Below are 25,033 nucleotides of genomic sequence, written 5' to 3' on the forward strand. Positions count from 1 at the left end.
GTGTTTCCATGCAGACAGAAGCGTTGTTTTCGCACCCTCCATTTGAGGTTGCATATAGAACTTTTAATTTCGACATGTATCTCGGCCATATTGCTGACCGAATGGCAAAAGGAACCATCCGGCCAGCAAGAATCGTGTGTCATTTCTCATCTGTCCGTCCGTCCGACCGACCGTCTAATGGTTTCGAGATGTGCGATATGATAATGCGTGCAAAGATGAGCTATGTAAGTACTCACCCAGTCCATGTGTAATTGTGTCGCTGGAAGATCAACCCAATACATTGTCATTTACATTCAACAATTCAACATGGCCATTCCCATGCGGACAAGTATGCCAAAGTATTGGTTACTGCATCGTGATGGCATATATGCAATCGTTGGAGGAGTATCTGTGAAATCGTCTTTATTATTGATGCCAACAGCGGCAGCGGAGGCTGCTGCTTTTCTGATTCTATGTGCTTTTCAATTTTCCATTCATTGTTTTTTTGGTTCAATAATAAATTTCAATATTTTAAGTACAGCTCTTGGCTGTTTGGAATATTGTGTGTTATTTGGATTCCAGCAGTTGTCGCGATCGGAGGCATTGAAAAATCGTTGGAAAAAATTTGTTTCTTGCGTTGAAAAGTAAACCACCAATCGACTCATTGACCTTACTAATTTTCAATCAATAACAAACAAAAAAACTAAACGCATAAATATAGGCTATAAAAGGATTATTCAAAGGATTAAATCCACAATACATTTAATAATTGAATTTCGTTTGGTTTCTTATTCTTCAAAAAAAAAAGAAAAAAACAAACAAATTATTTTATTAATTACAAAAAAGTGTAATCAGTGATAAGCCTAGTGGACGAAAAACCAAACCAACAAAAAAATTAAACAAAATAAAAAAAATAAAAAAAAATAAAAAAAACTCATGTATTAATGTTTTCTAGTGTCTCTGACTCTATCCGTCGTCGCATGGACGGACATGTGTATTATTTACTGAAATTTTACTATTGTGTGATCGAAGAAAGAATCGAAAAACGAAAAGTTGATTAAATTTGAATTCATTGCTGCCTTGAGTTGATTATTTCAAAATTTTGCCCATTCAGTGATTATACCTTTTGATCTCATTTTAGTTTTGCTGGTGTTTCATTCCGCATAAAGCCGTTCCTCGGCAACGACGTCGAAATATTTACTTCTTAAAATAAATCAAAAAATCGAATCGATATCGACAATAAACAGTGATTTTGGAAATTTTCAAACGGATCAGCGAAATCCTCGAACAATAAAAAATGTTGCCCTACCGATGGGGCCTACTGGGAGTTGTGCTGTTTGTTGCCGTTTCTTCGCATGCAGCAACAGTTGTAAGTGAGATATCAATATTTTCCAAAAATAAAAAATTTGCTCATAAGGAATAGAAAAAGACTCGGCAAATTGGCTTTAAGCTTAAAGGACAATGTTTAAATGAAAATCATGAAAAGGTCATTGAATGACCGAAAAAATATACTTAAAAGTGTATATACTCGTACACAAAAAAAAATATAAAACGTTTGGATATCACAAATGGTGTTCTTTTGAATCAGACCTATGAAGAATGTGACACTTGCAGATAAAGTTTTTTTTGTTACCGTACACTAAAAAAAAAAGTGAACTCTCTATTTCACTAAAGCCAATTTAACTTTATTTTAGTTTGCGTATGTTAGTTAAATGAACTAAAAAATGGGAAAAAAATTATACACAAATGAAGTAAAAAGTTTTACTAACTTCGTACTTCTCACAAAATAGTTCATTAATTCTTTAAATTTGTAAATTTTATTACAAATGTGCCCATCATGAACTTCGTATGTCACTAAAGACATTCTTTCAATTTTGAACTCCAATTTTTTCTTTCAAACTAAAAAAAATTCTTTAACAAGTGAAAAAAATTTAAATATGTCTAATAAATTTTCTTGAATTTGCCGAAAAATATTTACTATTTTTGTGATATCGGCGCGATCTCACCGTTTGTAATACTGTTTAGTTAAAATTTTCTGAAAATATTAAAAAATTTCTAAAAATAACTAAATGTTTTCTTCCTGGTGGGTTCACTGTTTTTTCAGTGTAACCTCAAAAAAAAAAAAAATAATAATAATAATAAAAAAATTAAAAATAACAATAAAAAATACTAACGTCATAAAAATTCTAAATATTTATTCGAAGCGAAATTTTTACCTTAAAAAGAAAATCGCAAACGATTGTCCTTGTTTTGCCTGCAGTGTTCGCGTAATTATAAACTCAAAAAAAATTAAGCCTATATTTCACTAAAGCCGATTTAACTCTCTTTTAGTTCATGGAATTATAACCTTTTAAGAAAGTTTCCATGATTTTAATATTTTTTTTTTGCATACGTTAATTAAATTAACTAAACACAAATGAAGCATAAAGATTAACTAAATTCGTGTCTCCAACAAAATAGTTCAGAATTTCTTAAAATTTGTAAATTTTACCAATAATGCACCCATCTTGAACTGTGTATGGCACCAATAGCATTCTTGCAATTTTCAACTCCAATTTCAAGTGAAAAAAATAATTATGTCTAATAAATTTTCTTCAATTTATCGAAATATTTTTACTCATTTCAGTAATGTCGGCATGATGTCAGCGTTTGTAGTAATGTTTAGTTAAAATTTTCTAAAAATAATCGAAATTTTCTAAAATTAACCAAAATGTTTCTTCCTCGTGGGTTCACTGTTTTTTCAGTGTATTTTAATATCGAACTAAATTCATGTGTCAAATAATAACCGAATGATAAAGGACTAAAATCACAACATGCAAAAAAAAGGGTTATTGGAAAAGGGTTATCGCAAACGATGTCACGCCATACAACTCCATACATCCTGAAGTGATTCTCAGGTTTTGGAGTATATATGTGTAAAATATTTTCTGATGCACAATAACGCAACAGCCGTTTATCATAACAATTCCAGATATTTTTCCCAAACAAACTTTTTTACTTCGAAAGGAAAGCCGCTAACTAAAATTCTAAATTTCGTTTGGCAAGCAAAAAATATTTTTATTGGGTTTCAAACAGACTTTAACGGAACAACAAAAATATTGTTTGGGAAATGATTGAAAGCTTTCCTAAGAGATTTCACACAAAAGATTTTGCATATCTTACGAAAGCCCCAAAATATTTGGCTGCCCGAAAGTTTGAGAAAATACGTTTATAAATACGTAAATTATGACCAGATCGGTAATAAATGCATATGGCAGCTATATCTAAATCTGAACCGATTTTTTTTCAAAATCAATAGCGATTGTCTTTGAGCCAATATAAACCTCTGTGCCAAATTTGAGGACGATCAGACTTAAACTGCTAGCTGTACTTTGCACACAAAATTACATATACAGACAGACAGACGGACGGACAGACAGACAGACAGACGGACATCGCTAAATCGACTCAGAATTTAATTCTAAGACGATCGGTATACTAAACGATGGATCTCAGACTTTTCCTTCTTGGCGTTACATACAAATGCACAAACTTATTATACCCTGTACCACAGTAGTAGTACAGAGATTCTCCAAAATATAGAAAAAAAAACTTTCCTCCCTTTATTCCACGGCATTTAGTTGGGTGACCCAAGAGCTTCTTTACAATTTACTCTTTTTCCTAAGAAATGTTTTACTATTGTGAAATTATTTCGTAAGGACTCATCTGCATACATCACTTATTTTGAAAATATATCGCATACATATAGAATAGACTTCATATCGGGACAGCAATGCGTTTTGATCGCATTTATTTCTTGACTATATGTTCTCGAGCGTTTAGAAGATGGTTTGCATAAGATGACTCGATGACTCTTCATACCAATAATTAACTCTGATGGGGGCTGGTATCGGATGACATTTTGAGCAGCCGTCTCCTGATTTTGTGTTTTGAAATCTTCATCTTTTTGTAACTCGCAAACTGGTTTTGCACATTTTTATTTTATTTTTACTACACTGAAAAAGAAGCATGCCCGGTTCTAAAGGTTTTGTCTTTACTTTAAAAATTTTGGTGTTGATTCCGAGCCAAAGAAGCGGAGAATACAAGTAAGGATACTTTTAAGACACAATTCTCTTTTAAATTTGGGGTTTGTGTACTTGCTTCTACGAAGCATATTTTAATTTTTCACCTTTTCAGCTTTTTATACCCTCCACCATAGGATGGGGGTATACTAACTTTGTCATTCCGTTTGTAACACATCGAAATATTGCTCTAAGACCCCATAAGGTATATATATTCTGGGTCGTGGTGAAATTCTGAGTCGATCTGAGCATGTCCGTCCGACTGTTGAAATCACGCTAACTTCCTAACGAAACTTGGCACAAGTAGTTGTTATTGACGTAGGTCGGATGGTATTGCAAATGGGCCATATCGGTCCACTTTTACGTATAGCCCCCATATAAACGGACCCCCAAATTTGGCTTGCAGACCCTCTAAGAGAAGAAAATTTCATCCGTACCGGCTGAAATTTGGTACATGGTGTTAGTATATGGTCCCTAACAACCATGCAAAAATTGGTCCACATCGGTCCATAATTATATATAGCCCCCATATAAACCGATCCCCCGATTTGGCTTTCGTAGCCTCTAAGAGAAGCAAATTTCATCCGATCCGGCTGAAATTTGGTACATAGCGTTAGTATATGGTCTCTAACAGCTATGCAAAAATTGGTCCACATCGGTCAATAATTATATATAGCCCCTATATAAACCGATCCCCCGATTAGGCTTGCGGAGCCTCTAAGAGAAGCAAATTTCATCCGATCCGGCTGATATTTGGTACATGGTGTTATTATATGGTCTCTAACAACTATGTAAAAATTGGTCCACATCTGTCCATAATTATATATAGCCCCCATATAAACCGATCCCCAGATTTGACATCCGGAGCCTCTTGGAAGACCAAAATTCATCTGAGTCAGTTGATATTTGGTACGTGGTGTTAATATATGGCCTCAAACACCCATGCAAAAGTTGGTCGAAATCGGTCCATAATTATATATAGCCCCCTATAAACCGATCCCCAGATTTGACCTCCGGAGCCCCTTGGAAGAGCAAAATTCATCCGATTCGGTTGAAATTTGGTACGTGATGTTAGTTTATGGTATCCAACAACCATGGAGGAATTGGTTCATTTCAGTCTACAATTATATATAACCACCATATAAACCGATCCCCAGATTTGACCTCCGGTGCCGTTTGGAGAAGCAAAATTCATCCGATCTGGTTGTAATTTGGTATGTGGTGGTAGTATATGATATTTAACAAAAAGTGGTCCATATCAGTCCATAATCATATATAGCCCCCATATAAACCGATTCCGAGATTTGGTTTTGGAGCCTCTTGGAGGAGCAAATTTCATCCGAATCAGTTGAAATTTGGTACATTGTGCTAGTATATGACCGTTAACACCCATGCCTAACTAGGTCTATATCGGTCTATATTTATATATAGCCCTCAGATAAATCGATCCCCAATCACACAAAAATTGGTCCTTATCAAGATCATAATTGTATATAGCCCCCATATAAGCGACCCCCACATTTCAATTCTGTACGTACCGTGCAAAAGTCCATATCGATTCGTAATTATTTGTAGACTTACCTACACATACCTTTTTTGTCTAATATATACCACGTATGGACTAACTCACAATTTAGAAAACGATTTAAGATACCACAACCCAAGTAATTCAATTGTGGATGACATTCTTTGTAGAAGTTTCTACGCAATCCATGGTGAAGGGTACATAAGATTCGGCCTGGCCGAACTTACGACCTATATATACTTGTTTTTCTTCATATGCTATCAAAGTCCTTTAAAAACAAGTTAACGACAACTTTATTTTCCAAATTAAGACTCGACTTCCAATAGAAATTTTGTTATGTTTCAAGTAAAACACGTCTTTAAAATAAAATGTTGAAAAACATGTCCTATATTTGAACGATTTTTTTGCTTTGTAGTCAAGATGCAAAAAGACAAGAAATTTAGAGACAATTTCATTAAATTTAAAGAAATTTAAAGAAATTTTTCTTTCATGTTATGATACCCTTTTTTAATCAAATCACTTAATTATAAGGACAATAACATACGACTTCATTCAAAAGTTTATCGACTTTTGGGCAAGAAGAAAACTTTATATTAGAGAAATGCGTCTTCTATGCTAAGCAAAATTTGCATTCGTATTTTAAAGACATGAAATCTTTGACCTCACGACAATATTTTTTTTCAGTGTACTAAACCACAAAATATGTCTTACTTAAGCCTTAAAGACAGAACAGAACAGTGCTTGATATAAACGAAATGGAGTGTGATTGAGAAATAAAATTGTTTTTTGTTTTGCAAAAATAAACATTTTGTAAAAAATGTTTTTTGGTAAACTTTTCGAAAAAATTCTAATTATCCTAAGAAAAGAACAACGTTTACGATAACCGTTTTCCAAACGTTTCTTTTCGTGTAGAACGTGTCTTTCTTTGGTGGGTTCCCCCCCTAATTTAGATTTTTTCACGTTTGGGGGATTTTTAGGGGTAACGTTTATTTGGAGAAAACATATGCATGAGGTCAACCCAAGTTCCAGTTCATGTCAACAATTCATGCACTGACTAGTAAGAACTTTTATTTATATTCCAAAAGTAAGAAATGCGCTGATGAAAAATACGATGTGGGTCATCAAATGACCCTAACATAATATAAGGGTTAATTATCGTGAACACATTTTTGTACTCAAAGTCTTGAGTGAAATTTTAGTTCAAATTTGGCACAAGTATGTGTTTTGAGTTTAAAATAAATTTAGATAAGACTCCCATATTTTCCGATTTGGCCAAATATTAGCAGTATATCCACATGTTACACACAAGTTCAATGATATCCTATATCCTATACTGCCGTCATAGTCTATACATTGCAATTGCATACACTCAAAAAAAAGTTTACTTGGATCCAAAGATTTTGACTTTAAGGAAAGGATTTTAGTATTGATTACAAGCCAAAAAATCAAGACTTTAAATCTAAGATCAATAAAATTAAAATTAGGACACAGATCTCATATATCGAATTTTCATTCTTATTACAGTTTAAAAATCCAAATTATAGTGGATACTTCAAAGTAAAAAATGTTTACTTAGTACAAAAAAACTTTAAATCAAAGAGGCTAAATCCTCAAAATAAGTCTTAGCCTACATTTGAAGCTTTTTTATATTAAATTTAAAGATTCAATATTTCATTTAATTAGGGACGATTTCTTTAAATCAACAAATGTGTTTCGTTATTTTAAGGAAATTTTGCCTTAGTTCAAAGACATGCAAATTTTACGGAGGGACGCAAATTTGCAAAGTTTGTGACCTAAATTTGTTTTTAATATTTTATACACTGAGCATCTGTTTTAGTGCAGAATCGATTGAAATTAAGTTAAGCCTCCTACTTCTGCAAATCACCCGATTTGGCCGAATATTGTCCACCATCCCATTTGTCCATTTCCTTGTAAAATTGCCACAGATAATTCGAGAAAATTTTAAAAATGTCTCAACTTTACTTATGCCTCTAATTCATATGTATCTCCCGATAAATCATAAATTTTTGCAAAATTGCACAAAAATGGCTTTAGATGTGAATATTTCCTATATTGTTTAACTAGCATTATGCTCGGTCCCAGGACATTAGCCGATTTAAATTTTAGGTCAAAGGATTTTCTACACTGAAAAAACTATTGTCCTGAGGCCAAAGATTTCATGTCCTTAAAATACGAATGCGTATATGCAACAAGCTTAGCAAAGAAGACGCATCTGATATAAAGTTTTTTTCCTTGTCAAAAAGACGATAAACTTTTCTATAAAGTCGTTTTTCCTCATAATTAAGTGATTCAAATTAAAAATGGGTATCTTAAAATGAAAGAAAACTTTGTTTGGCTAAGGTCAACTTGTCTTTAATAATTGTGAAAAATTCTTCAAAATTAATGAAATTGTCTTTAAATTTGTTGTCCTTTTGCATCTTGTAAACAAAGCAAAAAGCGTTTGAAAATACACTGTTAGAAAAATATATTTTTCATATGTTCGGATATAAACTAAATGTGTTTCGCACACAATTTTTTAAACACAATATATTTAAGTGCAAACATGTAATGTTCCAAAATAGCACTAAATGTTTGGGACACATATGTTAATATGTTTGAATATATTATGTTTGGGGCATGAATGTTTCATAAAAATAATATATGTGAATGTAAACATATATAAATTTACAAATTTCGAGTAAACATATATATGTTGTGATAATTTATTCAGAGAGCGACAGAGATAGAGAGTATAGATAAAGAAATAAAATGAATTATTAAAGAAAGTAAAGGGTGATACGGTCAAAATTTGGTAAAGGGCCGCAGAAAGCCAGTTTGCCTTGAACTGCTGCTCGTCCTTGGCTTTTTTTATGGTCTTCTTTAGGTTCCGCTTGACAATAGCCCAGTATTTCTCAATTGGGCTCTGGCGTGTTGGGAGGGTTCTTGTCCTTGGGAACCACCTGCACGTTGTTGGCGGCGTACCACTCCATGGCCTTTTTACCGTAATGGCAAGATGCCAAATCCGGCCAAAACAGTACGGAACAACCGTGTTTCTTCAGGAAAGGCAGCAGACGTTTATTCAAACACTCTTTCACGTAAATTTCTTGGTTGACAGTCCCGGAAGCTATGAAAATGCTGCTTTCCAAGCCACAGGTACAGATGGCTTGCCAAACCAGATATTTCTTTGCGAACTTTGACAGTTTTATGTGCTTGAAAATATCTGCTACCTTTCCCCTTCCTTTTGCCGTATAAAACTCCTGTCCCGGAAGCTGCTTGTAGTCGGCTTTGACGTAGGTTTCGTCGTCCATTACCACGCAGTCAAACTTCGTCCGCATCGTCGTGTACAGCCTCCGGGATCGCGCTTTGGCCGTCGTATTTTGTTTATCATCGCGATTTGGAGTCACTACCTTCTTGTAAGTCGATAGTCCGGCTCGTTTTTTGGCTCGATGCACGGTTGTAGACGATACACCCAGCTTATTTGCGGCATCTCGGAGAGAGAGGTTAGGGTTTCGCTTGAAACTACCGGCAAATCTTTTTGTCGTCTCAGCGGCTTCCGGTTTTCGATTCCCCCCGATCCAGACTTCCTGGCTGTCGACAAACGTTCCCCAAACACTTTAATTACACTTGTAACGGTTGATTTGGCAACTTTTAGCGATTTTGCCAGCTTTGCGTGCGAGTAGCTCGGATTTTCGCGATGCGCGAGCAAAATTTTGATACGCTGCTCTGCTTGCTTGGACGGCATTTTGACAACTGAAGAGTGAATTCCAAAATCAAAATAGGAGCAACATTCTACACACAAAATGAGGGGTGTTTTTTAAATGCAAAATTGAAAGAAATACGTCAAGTTTATATTGACCAAATTTTGACCGTATCACCCTTTAATAGAGAAAACAAGGCCATTTTTGAGCGATAATGCCAACTTAATACCGGCTTACAAACTGTATGGTCCTCGGTTCGATTTTTCGTCCGGGCGAAAGGTAAAATTTAAAAAATTTATAAAATTGAATAATTCCTTCAACATTGTTTGTATTACAGAAAAAGGTGCCAAGAACTAAAAAATTTCGTGTAAGTGAAAATTATGTGAGGGAAATAGCACAATCTTCATTGGGAGAAAATTCTTCCAAGCATATAATATTTTTGAGCTCGAAATGCTTCCAAACATATAATATGTTCACATAAAACAAACATAATAATGTTTCGGCAGTATCCAATAATATATGTGCTTCCTGCAAAATATGTTTGGAACATATGTTAGAGAAGCGATTTTTTTGAGAGTGTAGGAGATGTTTTTCAACACTTTATTATAAAGACGATTTTAACTTGAAACATTGCATAATTTCTACTTGAAGTCGAGTCTGAATTTTAAAGGACTTTAATTGCACATGAAGAAAAAACCAGTAAAACGTATAAATTAAAATATGCTACTTAGAATCAAGTACGCAAAATTTACATTTAAAAGACAATTCTATCTTAAAAGTATCCTTACTTCAATTCTCGGATCAGTACCAAAATCATTAGTGCAAAGACAAAATCTTTCGAACCGGGCATGCTTTTTTTCAGTGTAGAAGTACAAAAAATATTTTCCAAATTGATTCAGATTTAAATATGTGTATATTGGAATAGATGGCCCGACTAATTCCTAAAATTATGGGTGTGGTAATTTTACATCTACTTCCAATAATTATTTGTGTACACTGCACCTGCAGAATAAAGAAATTTTCGACTCTTTATGTTTTGTTAAATTGAGTTTTTAAAGTGTATCACTACAGGATTCTTTTTCACAAAATTCGAAACCTTTACAATCCCAGCATTTTTGGGGTTTATTATAAAGAAAAATTTTAAGCAATTTGGGCTTTTTTTTCTTATGCTTTGAGGAGAAGGTTCAAAAGTCAAGTGACAATACTTTTCATGACATTATTTTAGAAACTCTTTGCTACAAATATGGCATAACTTACACATACCATAACGTCGAGTATAGATTTTAAATTGGTTTAAATTGTCGTGAAGGACTTTACTTTGATAAAAGCCATTTGTTATTAAACTGAAGTAAAAATTACTTTATGCAAACAATGTATTTTATATTCTATAATTTATAATTACTTTTAAAATTTAAGAAAATTTCTTTATTTCAAATATGTCTCAAAAATTGTATGACGAAAACGTGAGTGTAAATTTCAATGACCCTAAAAATGAGTTCAATGCTAACTTCACCAGAAGGACCTAAAGCATAATTAATATGGAATGTTAACATATTTACCTTTAGTTCACTTTTGCTTTTATGCGAAGGAAAATTTCGCAAATGGTAGTTATAAATCCAAAATGCCAGTAAACTATCGTTATATTAAAACGCATTATGGAAATACAAGTTTGTTACATTTTCGTCAATATTCAACAAATCACATTGTCTTTTTGAGAACTTCCGTTCATTTTGTTTTCGGCAATTAATTTTACGTGCAGGAAATTACAATGATTTGAGATAAGAAAATTTTGATTTCGTCATTTAAAAAGTATATGCCAAGGTCAAATCTGAAGCCAAAACTCTAAAGACAAAAGTATTCAACGTCAACAACAACAATTGATGCGTGTAAAAACGGCAAACAAAAGTGGGTCTCATTGATAGTTGATGGTCGAAGTGAACTCAATTAAAATATAAGCCCATATTTTGCAAAAAGCTATTAAAATGATTAGAGATTTCAAATATTAATCAACGAATGATTTGATCTTCTTTCATTTTCATCTCACTACTCGTCGTTTTGAATATGTAGACCCACGCCCCAAAGATTTTGGATTTTGGTATTGATTCGGGGCCAAAGATTTTGCAATTGTAAATACACTGAAAAAACAGTGAACCCAGCAGGAAGAAAATTTTATTTAATTTTCGAAAACTTCGATTATTTTTAGAAAATGTGAACTAAAGAGTATTACAAAAGTAAGTAAATATTTTTTGGCAAATTCAAGAAAATTTCTTAAACATAATTTATTTTTTTTACATGTTAAATAAAATGTTGTAGTTCGAAGAAAAAATTGGAGTTCAAAATTTGCAAGAATTTCCTTAGTGGCATACGTTTAAAAAAATAATAATGAACTGTTTTGTGTGAAGTACGAATTTAATAAATCGTTATGCTTCATTTGTGTAAAATTTTTCTCGTTTTTGAGTTAACTTAACTAACGTTCGCAAAAAATTATTAGATTAATCTCAACCTTCTCCAAACATAATAATTCCATGAACTAAAATAAAGTTAAATTGGCTTTAGTGCAAAACAGAGTTCACTATTTTTTTTTTTTTTTTTTTTTTGAGTGTAAATGTAGATAATATTTCCAAACTTGTTTAACAATACAAGGTCGTGTTTTTCATCTTAGAATACTTTATGCAAAAAAAAAAAATAATAATTCGTTGCTCCAAAATTCTGGAAATTTTGAGACTAATAACCTTTGTTTACCATACCCCCAGAAAAAAAGACAACGAAATTTTTTACAGCCGATTTGACATTATTTTAGTTTATGAAAATTAGTTGGTTTTAGTTCAATTTTGCCAAATGTGAGAAAATTTTTCTTATTTTAATTATCTTTTGCTTACTTTAATGACGAGAACAAAAAAAGAATTTTTTTTTAAATGAAATATACAATTTTATTATATATGAAAATAGGTCATGACATTTTATTAAAAAAAACATATTTATTTATAATAATTTTAAAAATACTTATTTTTAATAAATTTTCTTCATTTAGACAAAAATTATTAACATGTTTGTATCATGTTGGGATCACTTATTATCTAATTGCATTTGTTTTTGTTTTTTGAAATTTCTAATGATTTATTTAGTTTTCAGTAACTTTTGTAACACAATGTTGAAGCAAATGTTTTATATTATACACGCAAAACATAATTCGTTTACCATTTGGTCTTAGCTGTAAGGAAGTTGACTCCTTTACAGCACGTGAAAACAATTCAATAAAGACTAGCTTAAAACAACCAAACAACCAAATGGTAAACGAATTATGTTTTGCTGGCTAATTGCATCTTCCTCACCGTGGGCTATTCAGTTTGTAAGGAAACTCATTATCCACTGGGCCATGTAGATTTTATTATCATCAACAAACAATTGTGGTAAATATGGTCATCAACAAACACAGTCAAGCAGTTCTATTGATAGACCAGATTGTTGGTGAGCACACACAAGTCACTTAAAAAAAAAACTTTATTTGAAGAAAACAAAGCAGTTTAGTACGAAATAAAACTTTTAGAAGCAAAAATAAAGTAAATTTTGCATATATTCCAAAACTATTCACACGATTTCGAAAGGGTGTTCGGCATTTCACCATGCGATGCCGAAGATCCTTTTGAAATATATAAATTTTTTATAAGACATCAAACCAGAAAATATCGTGACATGAAATACTTGATATAAACGAATAACTAAAATTTTAGAACAAAAAGTATTTTTTGGTTGTTGCAAAAAAAAAAAAGATTTGTGTAAAGAAAATAACAACACTGTTATACCGGGTTTTCAAAAGGGTTTGTTTCTTTGTGCGTTGTAAAAGACTTACTTAAAGCAAGTAAAAATGTTTAGAGACAACCGTTGAATCGTTTGTGATAAATTTGATTTTAATTGCTCTCATAAAGGATACATCATAAGAGAGTGGAAGTTTAGTTGTCCAAAATTTGTATTCCCGAGCAAAGTAATTTTTCATTAGATGTAGGATTACATGACTCAGTATTTCATAAATAGTTTGCTTTAAGCTTACACTCAAAACAATTTATTTTAGTTCATGGAATTGTTATGTTTGGAGAAATATTTTTTTGGTTGTGTACGTTAGTTAAATGAGCTACAAGAGTGGGCGGAAGGAAAATTGTATACAAAGGAAGCATAAATATTAACTAAATTTGTGTCTCCCACAAAATAGCTCCGAATTTCTTAAAATTTATAAAGGCGACCGGACATATCGCCCAACGGACATTTCACCCAAAGTGATTTTTGGGCGTTATGACCTCCAATGGGGCGGTCACATCGCCCAATTTTAGTTTGGGCTTTATGTCCTCCCTCATCGCGGTCATATGTCCCAAAAAATAGGCGGTCAAAACGCCTAATATTTTATGGGGAAAATAATGTCGGAATACAAATCAAAAACTGTCCTAAATGAAGTAGTTTTGATCCCCAATTTTGGTTAACTAAATACGTACGGTATTTAATTCAAAATGCCGTAACTAGAAAGACAGTGCAGATCTCGTGGTCTATAAGAAAATTAAGGAGAAAATGGTGCAAAACGCTCCACAAAGCCCCCAAGAACTCATAGCACTATTTGCCAAATCAGAACATATGAGTGAATACTAAATGTGCGAAAGTGTGCCGGAAAAGATTTTTGGCAAACCACTATTATGGAAGCCGATTTGGCATACAGTCTCTTTGTGTTCCATCCCAGTAACTGAAATAATGAATAATATGGATGATGGAGATGCTATTGTTTTATTGATGTCCCTTTTTCGGTCGTTCCATTTTATCTTATGGGTACAAGAAATTACTAATATTTACGAAGGTTACAAACGACATGTCAGTATAACTGTGTTAATTTTTTAAATCAAGTTAATAAAACGAAAGATGCAAGAACTTGAGGACAAACTGAATGTGATGAATTTAACAAAGGATTCGCGTGTGCGAATTCTCGTCGTCCTCAAATACTAGCAACTTTCAGTTTATTATCTTGTTCTAAACATTAAAATTGGAAAGAGATGAAATGATCGACGTGATGCTGATGGGTACTTGAAAAAAATCGCGCGCGCGATTTATTTCAAGTACCCATCAGCAGCACGTCGATCATCTCATCTGCCTCCAAATCGCGCGCGCGAATCCTTTTTTAAATTCATCACATTCAGTCCATCCTCACATTCTTGCAACTTTCGTTTTATTATCTTGTTCTAAACATTAAAATTGGAAAGAGATGAGATGATCGATGTGCTGCTGATGGGTACTTGAAATAAATCGCGCGCGCGATTTTTTTCACGTACCCATCAGCAGCAAATCGATCATCTCATCTTGTTCCAATTTTCAGTTTAAAATACATAATTTTCAATTCATCATTTGTCTGGTTTGTTCAAAAAAAATTATCAATTTCCGAATTTTCATGTTTCAATATATAAATTCAAATGTCTTGGAGCTTAAACCGATCTATTTCACGAGCGAAATAGGTCTTCGTTGTGCCACTTTAGCCGCTTTTCCATTTCAATCGTACGCTGAGAAGAAAAATAGTCAAAAATTATGTCCCAGTCAAAAACAATTAAAACAAACGATGAAGCCAAGATATGCTAGTTTAACATCTTCTTCCAACATACACAATAAAAGCAGGATTCGATATTTGTCAATAAGAGGCATATCTATCTATTAAATATTAAAAAAAAAAATTATGGATAGATGAAGTAATCATATATAGCTTTTGAATGATAAAAAAAATATATATTTTGTTATTTTAAACTATTGTTTATATTCAATTATATTCAAACGGTCATAACACCCACATTTTTTATGGGGCTTATGACCGCGATGAGGGAGGACATAAAGCCCAAACATCATTTTGGGCGAAATGTCCTTTGGGGGATATGTCCGGCCGCCTTTCTACACTCATGGATCCAAGTTGGATAGACAAGTGGGTTTCGGAAGATCTGGAACTTCGAATAGCGAAAAGATTACCTAATCACTATAGTGTTTTTCAGGCTGAAATATTAGTCACAAGAGAGGTGGTGAATTGGCTGAGAAGTAATGTTCCAATAAATATTGGCATTAATATATACTCAGACAGTCAACCTGCAATAAAATCCTTGGACTCTGTGTTCCTTAACTCGAAAACGGCCATCGACTGCCGCAAATCTCTCAACGAGATGGCTGAGCAGTACAATATTCACCTAATATAGATGCCTGGCCATAGAAACATACCGGGGAACTGCGAAGCAGATGAGTTAGCAAGGCTAGGAACTACCTTACATATTCCAGGGGAACTAGAATCTGTTGGTATGCCTCTGGCTACCTGCAAGCTCTTACTGCGTGAGAAGGGATGGGAGATGGGAGAATTGCAAGGGTTGTAACGACACCAAGCAATTATGGCCCCAATTAAACTTAAACCGCACATTAGATATGCTAGTGTTCTTAAGACGTCAGATATCATATAGCTTTAGATTACTGGCGGACCTGGAAAACTTAACTTAAGCAGTCTGCTATTGTTTTTGGAACAATCAGGTTGGTTCATCACAATGGACTGAATAGTCTAAGTGAGCCTGAATCAAATCGCGCTGCCACTTTAACCTAACCGGCGATCCGGCAAAACTCTCATTCCCACAAAATCCTTGCAGGTCCGGTACCCCCGGTATTCGGTAATAGTGGTATATCCAGAGTGATATCTCTGTTTTGTGATATTTTGGTTTTACAATTGCCATGCCATTTCTAATTCGCTCATCCACCAAACTAGAGCCTATGATTAGCTAGATTTTATGTATACATTGGAATTATACCCACTGTACAGTAAAGTCTCCTCATCACTGGGAATTGAACTAACGAACAATCAAGCTATTTACATCCTAATTCTTGTTTTCCATATTTATTTCAACGTAATTCTAATTTCTCTTTTCTAATTTAAGATTTACAGAGATGACGAAAATGTCGAGCTGATCGACGACCCACAAAGGGCGAAAAGAAGCAACAGAGGCTAGTAAGTTGACATATTGAAATCTCTATTGCACGGAAGATGCCATTGATTTTGTTTGCAAATGAATTTTTATTTCTGACTTTCAGTATGAGAGGTCAAACTCAGTCACAGTACTTAAATTTTGGCAAGCCAGAGGAAGATGGCAAAGCTGAAGCAGAAGCTAATGAAAATGGTTCGCGATCAACAGTATGTAAGTAATCTTTAAGGACATCTCTTTGCACCAAAATACTGTTCCAAAATGACGAATGCATCTATTTCAGCTGGAACTCATGGCATGGGTCAGGCACAAAGTCAATTTTCTATGGGTGATTGCGGTGAATGTGGCCCTGGAACTGCAGTTGGAGGTGCTGGTTCAGTTTATGGTAAACACCTTATGTCACACTTATTTGATTAACTAATATGAATTGAAATGGTTTAGAATACCCAAGTGGTTCTCCCGATCCCCTAATTTTGGGTGGGGGCATTGGGGCAGGGTCTGGAGCAGGTGGTTATCAACCATCATCGATGTATCCAGGTGGACAGCCTTCATCAATAATTGGTAAACCAGGGGTTGGTCCATTTGGAACGCAAGGTATTTATACACAAGAATTGCTTCCATAAAATTATTTCAATGCTTTCCATTCTGCAGGTCAGCCCGGTGCACCAGATGGAACAGGACTGATTGGCGGACCTGGTATGAAAAATTATCGAATTTTAAAATCCACATATATTTTAATATATTCCATTATTTTTTATAGGATCACAATTTGGGCAGCCAGGATATGGACAACAAACAGGAGGCCAGCCTGGTGCTGGTCAACAAGGCTTTGGTATGGGACAACCAGGTGCTGGTCAACAAGGGGTTAGTGGCGGTCAACCTGGAGCAGGTGTTGGTCAACCTGGGGCTAGACAACCAATTTACGGAATCGGTCAACCAGGCGCAGGACAAATGGGTCCAGGTCAACCTGGGACTGGTCGACCTGGTTTTGGTATTGGACAGCCTGGAGCTAGAGTACCCGGTGCAGGTCAGTCAGGTATAAGCGGTGGAAAACCAGGAATGGGTCAACCTGGTGGGGGACAACAAGGGCTTGGAATCGGACAACCAGGATCAGGTCAACCAAGTGTCGGTGCAGGACAACTGGGATTCCGTCAACCGGGAGCTGGCCAAACTGGGTTCGGTGTGGGACAACAAGGTCCAGGTCAGTCGGGAGCTGGACGACCTGGAGTTGGTCTTGGTCAATCTGGTGCTGGTTTACCTGGCACTGGTCAATCCGGAATAAGTGGTACACTACCTTCTGGGACTGCTCAAGCAGGATTCCCGGATGCTGGTCGTCCTGGAGCTGGTCAACCTAGTTTTGCTGGCGTTCAACCAGGATTAGGTCAACAAGGTGCCGGCCCTTCTGGCACCATACCACAAGGACAAGGTGCAGCTAGGCCTGGATATGGTCAACCTGGTGCTGGACAACTAGGGGGTGGTCAGCCTACTTATGGCACTGGTCAACAAGGTGTCGGACGTCCCGGGTTTGCTCCAGGATCTGGACAACAACCTAGTTATAGACAACCAACACAACAAGGTAATTAGTAAATTCCATATAACATAAATGGTGAAATTAATATTAAATTTCCAAAGGTCCTGGAATTGGCCAACCAATTGCTGGTCAACAAGGTATTGGATCTAGTGCACAACACGGAGTAGGCAGTCACCCATCATATGGCATGGGAACCGGTCCAGGTAGAATTGAAACACATTGACAATTTCTAATTATATAATTACATTTATATTTGGTTGTACATCCAAGGCATGGGCCAACAAGCACCTGGTAGTGATATGTCCCAGCAAGGATATGGACCACAAAAGATTATTCAACAACATCCAGGTGCTGGTGGTGTTGGAGGTCAAACTGGCTTTGGTACTCAACAGGGAGCTGGAGGACAAATTGGAATCGGCACGCAGCCGGCATATGGCTCTGGTGGACAGCAGCGTCCCGGATCTGCTATCCACCCAGGAATCGGTGGCCAACAGGGACCTGGGGCGGCTTTCCAACCTGTAGGAAGTCAACAAAGGCCTGGAGTCTCACAGCAACCAGGTGCTGGAAGTCAACAAGGTCCAGGAACTGGTGGTCAGCGAGGACCAGGAGCCGCCTTTCAACCTGGTGCAGGAGGTCAACAAGTTCCTGGAGCTGGATATCAACCTGGCAGCCAACAAGGAGCAGGATACCAACCCAGTGGAGCAGGTCAACAAGTCCCCAGTGCAGGATTCCAACCTGGTGTTGGTGGTCAACAAGGTCCTACAAATGGATTCCAACCCAGCACAGGATACCAACCTGGCGGACAACAAGGCGCTGGTGGAGGATTCCAACCTGGCACTGGATATCAACCAGTTCAACAAGGACCCAGTTCTGGATTCCAACCTAGTATGGGAGGTCAGCAAAGCCCAATAGGCCAACAAGGAACAGGAGGTAGTTATCAACCAGGTGTGGGTGGTCAACAAGGACCCAGTTCTGGATTCCAACCTGGCATAGGAGGTCAACAAGGTCCAACAGGAAGTGGTTATCAACCAGGTGTGAGTGGCCAACAAGGGCCCACTTCTGGACCTGGTATGGGAGGTCAGCAAAGTCCAACAGGACAACAAGGAATAGGAGGTGGTTATCAACCAGGTGTCGGTGGTCGGCAAGTTCCTGGTTCTGGTTTCCAACCTGGCGTAAGTGGACAACAGGGACCAGCAGGTTATCAACCCGGCATGGGTGGTCAACATGGTCCTGGAGCTGGTTACCCAACCGGAAGTACCGGTCCTGCAGGCAGTGGTTTCCAACCTGGTGCAGGAACCGTAGGAGGTTATCAACCCACTTTGGGCGGCCAGCAAGGGCCCGGAGCAGTGGGTGGCCAACAAGGAACTGGTTTCCATTCTGGAGGAGCTGGAGCAGGTTTCCAAACTGGAGCAGGTGCTCAGCAAGCTGTTGGCGGTGGTTTCCAAACCAATATGGGAGGTCAAATTGGTACAAATACTGGACCTGGAACTGGTTTTCAACAAGGACCCGGATCTGGTTATCAACCTGGTATCGATGGCCAACAAGGACAGGGAGCTGGATACCAACCTGGTGTCGGCGGTCAACAGGGACCAGGATCTGCTTATCAACATGGAATGGGTGGCCAACAAGGACAAGGAGTTGGCATCCAAACGGGCGGCCAACAAAGGCCTGTATCCGGTTTCCAACCAGGCATGGGTAGCCCACAAAGACCAACAGTTGGATACCAACCAAGCACAGCTAGTCAACAAGAACCTGCATCTGGATATCAACCCGGAGTAGGTGGTCAACAAACTTCCGGTACTGGTTATCAACCTGGAATGGGTGGCCAACAAGGAGCTGGATATCAACCTGGTGCCGGCGGTCAACAAGGACCCGGATCTGCTTATCAACCCGGTATGGGTGGCCAACAAGGACAACCAGGTGTCAGCGGTCAACAAGGACCCGGATCTACTTATCAACCCGGTATCGGTGGCCAACAAGGACAAGGAACTGGATACCAACCTGGTGTCGGCGGTCAACAAGGGCCAGGATCTGCTTATCAACCTGGTATGAGTGACCAACAAGGACAAGGAGCTGGATACCAACCAGGTGTCAGCGGTCAACAAGTACCCGGATCTGCTTATCAACCCGGTATGGGTGGCCAACAAGGACAAGGTGCTGGATACCAACCAGGTGTCGGCGGTCAACAAGGACCCGGATCTGCTTATCAACCTAGTATGAGTGGCCAACAAGGACAAGGAGCTGGATACCAACCTGGCGTCAGCGGTCAACAAGGACCCGGATCTGCTTATCAACCTGGCGTGGGTAGTCAACAAGGACCAGGAGCTGGTTATCAACCTGGCGATGGCAGTCAACAAGGACCTGCGACTGGTTATCAACCAAGCGTTGGTGGTCAACAAAGACCTATTAGCGGTTATCAACCTGGAATGGGAGGTCAAACAGGTACAGCTTATCAACCGGGATCGGGTGGACAACTGGGAACTGGAGCAGGATTCCAAACGGGATCTGGTGGTCAACAAAGCGCTGGAACTGGATACGAAACAGGGTTGGGTGGCCAGACAGTAAGCAGTGGAGGGCAACAAGGGGCTGGAACAGGTTTCCAACCAGGTGCCGGAGGTCAACAAGGACCCGGATCTGCTTATCAACCTGGTATGAGTGGGCAACAAGGACCAGGAGCTGGATACCAACCAGGCGTCAGCGGTCAACAAGGATCCGGAGCTGCTTATCAACCTGGCGTGGGTGGCCAACAAGGTCTAGCAACTGGTTATCAACCAGGAGTTGGTGAACAACAAGGTCCTGGAGCTGGTTTCCAACCTGCAACAAGCACGGGATACCAACCGGGTATGCAAGGACCAGACAGTGGAATGGGCTACCAACCTGGTTCAGGTGATATCGGATCTAGTCAAGGTGGAATCGGAGGAAGCCAAATGTACGGACCATCATATGGCCAAGGTCCTCAACAAATTCTTCAACCCGGAGGAGCATATGCTCCTGGAAGTGACTTATCGGGTACTACTGGTATTATGGGTAAGTAGATGTTGCGACTCCACTGTTTTCGTTCGATTTTTATTTTGCCGTTGTCTTTAAGCTTCTGGCGCAGGTGGTACTGATGACGCCTTCTCTCAGGCTGAATCCTCAATTAGCAACGGACAAGCTGCTGCAAGTGCTTTGGGCAAGAAGAATGGTGGTACGGCCAAAACTCAAGTTCAAGGAACCTATAGCTCATCTGGCTCGTTTAGTGCTAGTGCCATGACATCCGACAACGACCGTTCTGCAAGTTCTCAAGTAACTGGTGGAGCTGAAGGCGCTATGAGCCAGTCCCAAGGCCAAGGTGGTGCAGCCCAATCACAAGCTCAAGTTCAGGTCAATGAAAAGACTGGCGGTACAAAGGCTTCTTCACAGAGTGGTGGCTTAATTCACCAAAGCCAAAGCGAGGTAATACAGCAGGATACATTCCCCATAGTGTCGATGTCACCGTTCAATGTTTTCTCCTAGGTTCAAGCGAATGACAAGGGAGGCCTGGCTGATGCCCAGTCAAGTGGTCCTGGACAAACATCTTCTCAAGCGCAAATAGGCTTCCGACCTGGTCAAGATGGTGAAGTTGTCCAATCAAATGGTGGCGGCCAGGCGTCTGCCCAATCGGGTGCTCATTCCGGCCAAAGTCAGTCCCAAATTCAAGGAACCTCCAAGTAAGACAGTCTCATAAGCACTCTTTTGTCATTGATTGCCAACTTTCGTTGGATTTCAGGTTTGGCGTTTCATATCACGGAGCTGCTCAATCCGCATCTGGTACTAAAGAACAAGTGGCCAGCTATCGCGAGCAAAACCGCGAACTATTCAACTCAATTAGCCATTTTGGAGGCAATGAAGCGTAATATTGATTACTTACACCGAACCCAAGAAAATCAAACATAACTCGAGACATTTATTTACAGAGTAACTGATCGCGTCGATACCATGTACAATCCACAAACTGCCCTCACATCCGAATCCGATAGTATTCCCGACTTACAGTTAAAAGCATCAAAGACACCCAAAGAGGAGGAAGCTTCCAACACCAATAAACTAGATGACGACGATTCCAATTTGCCAGAGGAGGACGAAGACGAAGAAGCCTACGATGAATATGAGGACGAGGAGGATTACGACGGCGAAAATCCCATTAATATGGATGCCAAGCCCAAGCACACATCAATGGAAAAAAATCAAGTGAAAAAACCCGAACTTCCCCCACCATATGCTCTCCACACACAAACCCTACCCACACAAACACAACAGGCCGCAGTATCTAATCCATCTAGGCGCTACAACGTTGCTCAAACCCAAAATGGAAGGACACAAACATATTCCTCACGCCCCACAACCGAAACTGTTCCAAGTGGCTTCCGTGGCTCAGTAAATGTAGAAAAGAAATTCCACACCAAGGCCTTGGAGACTCACAAGATCGATAATCAAGTCAATGATACTTCCGAAGAAAAGAGTACCAAATCGAAAGCACCCATTAAACCAGACAGTTTTGTGACAGTTACCAAATCGGTTACAGGTAGCATGGACAATTCCAAGAGTCCCCCAGAGGACAATAAGAATTTCCAATCGACCTACTATACAAAATCCTCCACCTGCGGTTACTTCACCTTCTCCTGTAATATAGTCTATGGCGTAAATGGACGTAGCAAGATCTGTCGTCCCAAAGCACCTGCCAATGGAAAATGCTAGAGTATATAGTTTATAGTTTTTAAAGTCTCACAACATCCACCATTCTATATCTATGCTATAAATTAACTACTATCTGTGTTTAAACCCCCTGGTTTCTATATTTAGAAGCGGGCGCTTTCGTTCGACTGAAGTGCCTAAACTGGTTAGTGTTGGTTACAATTACAGCTGTTTTGATCATTTCAGTTGAATTATAGAGCATACTCGACATAGAGACCAAGGGTGTATGTAACGTCACTGAAAGTAATTCCAAAGTTTACCTAAAACAACCCCCATCCACTAACCTTATACCAATCCCCTCACAACTCTCCCTCCCACCAACACCATATCTATAAGTCTCTATACACGCAGAGTAGGAATATGGTCACCCACGATATGTTTCAAGAGCAAAATGTTATTTTTGGATAGTGAAAAAAAATTTTTGTCGCAAAAATTTTGATTTCTCGGCAAACACATATTAGACAGATAATTTTCGAGAAAATAACATGATTTCTATAAACATGTTCCATGTTCACCTTTCTAAAATAACATTTTGCTCGTGAAACAGGTTTGGTGTGATCATATTCCTTCTCTGGGTGTAATTATGAAACAACAAATTAATATTTAAGTCGATGTTTCGTTTTAACTTTTTTTTTAACAACAAAACAAATTTACCACTGCCCAGATTGTTGATTGTCTAATGAATATTTCATGTATCGAATAATCTGATTAATCTTTAGTTTAGAGGAAAAATCCATTATATTTACTATGACTAGAAATTAACACCAAAATGTGCCATATCTTTTGTGCAATAAACTGAATTGATATATTTTGAGATTCGTTCGAGTTACATTTTTAATTTATTTACCTTTTTGCTCAGTAGCAATGAATTTTTTCACAAAGTGGAAGTCATCTTTTTAAGCATACGCCGAATTGCTTTCGCATTAGTTTTTCAGATGTAATGATATTTCATTAAAAAAGTAAGTAAAAAGTTGTATTAAGAAAATATATTTCTTAGATTGTTTCGACCCCTACATTGCGACGTTTTAAATAATACCACACCGAAAGAATTTTCTTCCTAAAAAGAACGAAAAATTTCGTCATTTGTCATTGTTTTACAACCAAAGAAACTTTTCATTAAAAGTACGAAATATTTCGTTCTTTTTTGCGAAGAAAAGTTCTTACAAACTTTTCGTAATTTGTAAGAAACAACTTCGTGCTTTTTATAAAAAAGTTTCATACTTTTTATGAAACAATTTCGTTCTTTTCTCATGAAATTGTTTCGTACATTTTACGAACTTTTTCATATTTTTATGAAATTATTACGTACTTTTAATGAAAAAATTTCGTACTTTTTATTAAAAAAAGTCTCGTACTTTTTGTGAAAATTGTTCGAACTTTTAGAAAAAAAATATAGTACAATGTGAATTTGGTTGTTTTTCACAAAAAGTACGAAATTGTTTCATTAAAAGAACGTAATAATTTCATAAAAAGTATGAAAAAAGTTCGTTCGATTTAACGAAAATGCTTTTATTTTAACCCTTCGTTGCATGACATTGCATATATGCAATGTTAGTTTCTTGCCTGTCTAGCTCCTATTCTTTTACATATTTTACCATAATTTTTTTTGTTATTCACATTTTGGAAGCCCTAGATTATATTTGATAAGGATTTTGTCCAATATCGTAACAATTTCATTTAAATAAAGCGAAATTAAAATAAGCATTTTGAGTACCTCGAAAAATTTAACTTATTTGTTTTAATATTATGAAACTTTCTTAAAATTTTTTTAAATGTAAATATAAAATGAAAAGTTTACTCTATTCTAAACGCTATGTATATAGTTTTATAATACAAATTATATTTGCAAATGCTCTACAATGAATGATATCATATCTGCAATTTCATGCGTTTGAGCCAATATGAACTGTCATTGCATATATGCCATATAATTGAATATGTGCAATGTCATGCATTCAATCAATTTTTTGTTACTACTAGGACACTTAACGACGAATACGAATATAAAGACGAGTATTTTGATGATGGTGGAGATCTAAACACCGAGTTTGATATAAATCGAGGTCGTAGAAGAAGATTCGAGTTGATCCTTGCCCTACATCGTTGGAGAATCGTATAACATACAAGCTGCTGGGTTGTAATTGTTACACGTATATCATCGTGATAGATAGGTTAAATGGGTTCAACATTTTTTTGCGGTGGTCTATCCCCTGTCAATATGTTGGTGACAATTCTAGGTTTTAAAAGCTTCCTCATGATGGAAGACCGTTCGAACTCGGAACTATAGAGCTTAATATTGAATCGAACTACACTCAGTGATAAACAGAAGGTCAATATTGTGGTATCATAATTTACTGAAAAGTCGCCATTATACCTACCCTAAGTAAAAACGAGGGTCCAGATTTCCGTGTATCATATAAGCTGGTATATACCAAAACCAGTTTTCAGCATGTGGTACGCTCCAACTTCTTTGTTCCATCATCCGATTCATAAGCGTAGAATTTGCCATAAACAGAGTTCCAAAGTCTCTTTTTCGACATACACAAGCATCCGCT

The 25,033-nt window shown here is 37.2% G+C and overlaps 1 protein-coding gene across 1 annotated transcript; it reads left to right on the forward strand.

Annotated features, from left to right (window-relative positions):
* Nucleotides 1-546: 546 nt before the first annotated feature.
* Nucleotides 547-23,294, forward strand: prc (collagen IV-like protein pericardin). Its single transcript, XM_075303328.1, has 14 exons — nucleotides 547-623; nucleotides 1,121-1,348; nucleotides 16,190-16,260; nucleotides 16,344-16,447; nucleotides 16,518-16,619; nucleotides 16,676-16,828; nucleotides 16,886-16,930; nucleotides 16,995-17,810; nucleotides 17,867-17,968; nucleotides 18,036-20,792; nucleotides 20,854-21,200; nucleotides 21,261-21,454; nucleotides 21,514-21,636; nucleotides 21,701-23,294. The coding sequence occupies exons 2-14, from the start codon at nucleotides 1,277-1,279 to the stop codon at nucleotides 22,479-22,481; spliced, it is 5,667 nt and encodes a 1,888-aa protein (XP_075159443.1). The 5' UTR covers nucleotides 547-623; nucleotides 1,121-1,276; the 3' UTR covers nucleotides 22,482-23,294.
* Nucleotides 23,295-25,033: the final 1,739 nt, after the last annotated feature.

This window comes from Haematobia irritans, chromosome 4 (assembly GCF_050003625.1).
Source record: "Haematobia irritans isolate KBUSLIRL chromosome 4, ASM5000362v1, whole genome shotgun sequence".
NCBI lineage: Eukaryota > Metazoa > Arthropoda > Insecta > Diptera > Muscidae > Haematobia > Haematobia irritans.

Coding starts and splice junctions, on each gene's coding strand:
- prc (XM_075303328.1), top strand. CDS start 1,277: ATGTTGCCCTACCGATGGGGCCTACTGGGAGTTGTGCTGTTTGTTGCC. Junction 16,931..16,994: donor AGGACTGATTGGCGGACCTG/GTATGAAAAATT, acceptor TATTTTTTATAG/GATCACAATTTGGGCAGCCA. Junction 21,637..21,700: donor CATTTTGGAGGCAATGAAGC/GTAATATTGATT, acceptor ATTTATTTACAG/AGTAACTGATCGCGTCGATA.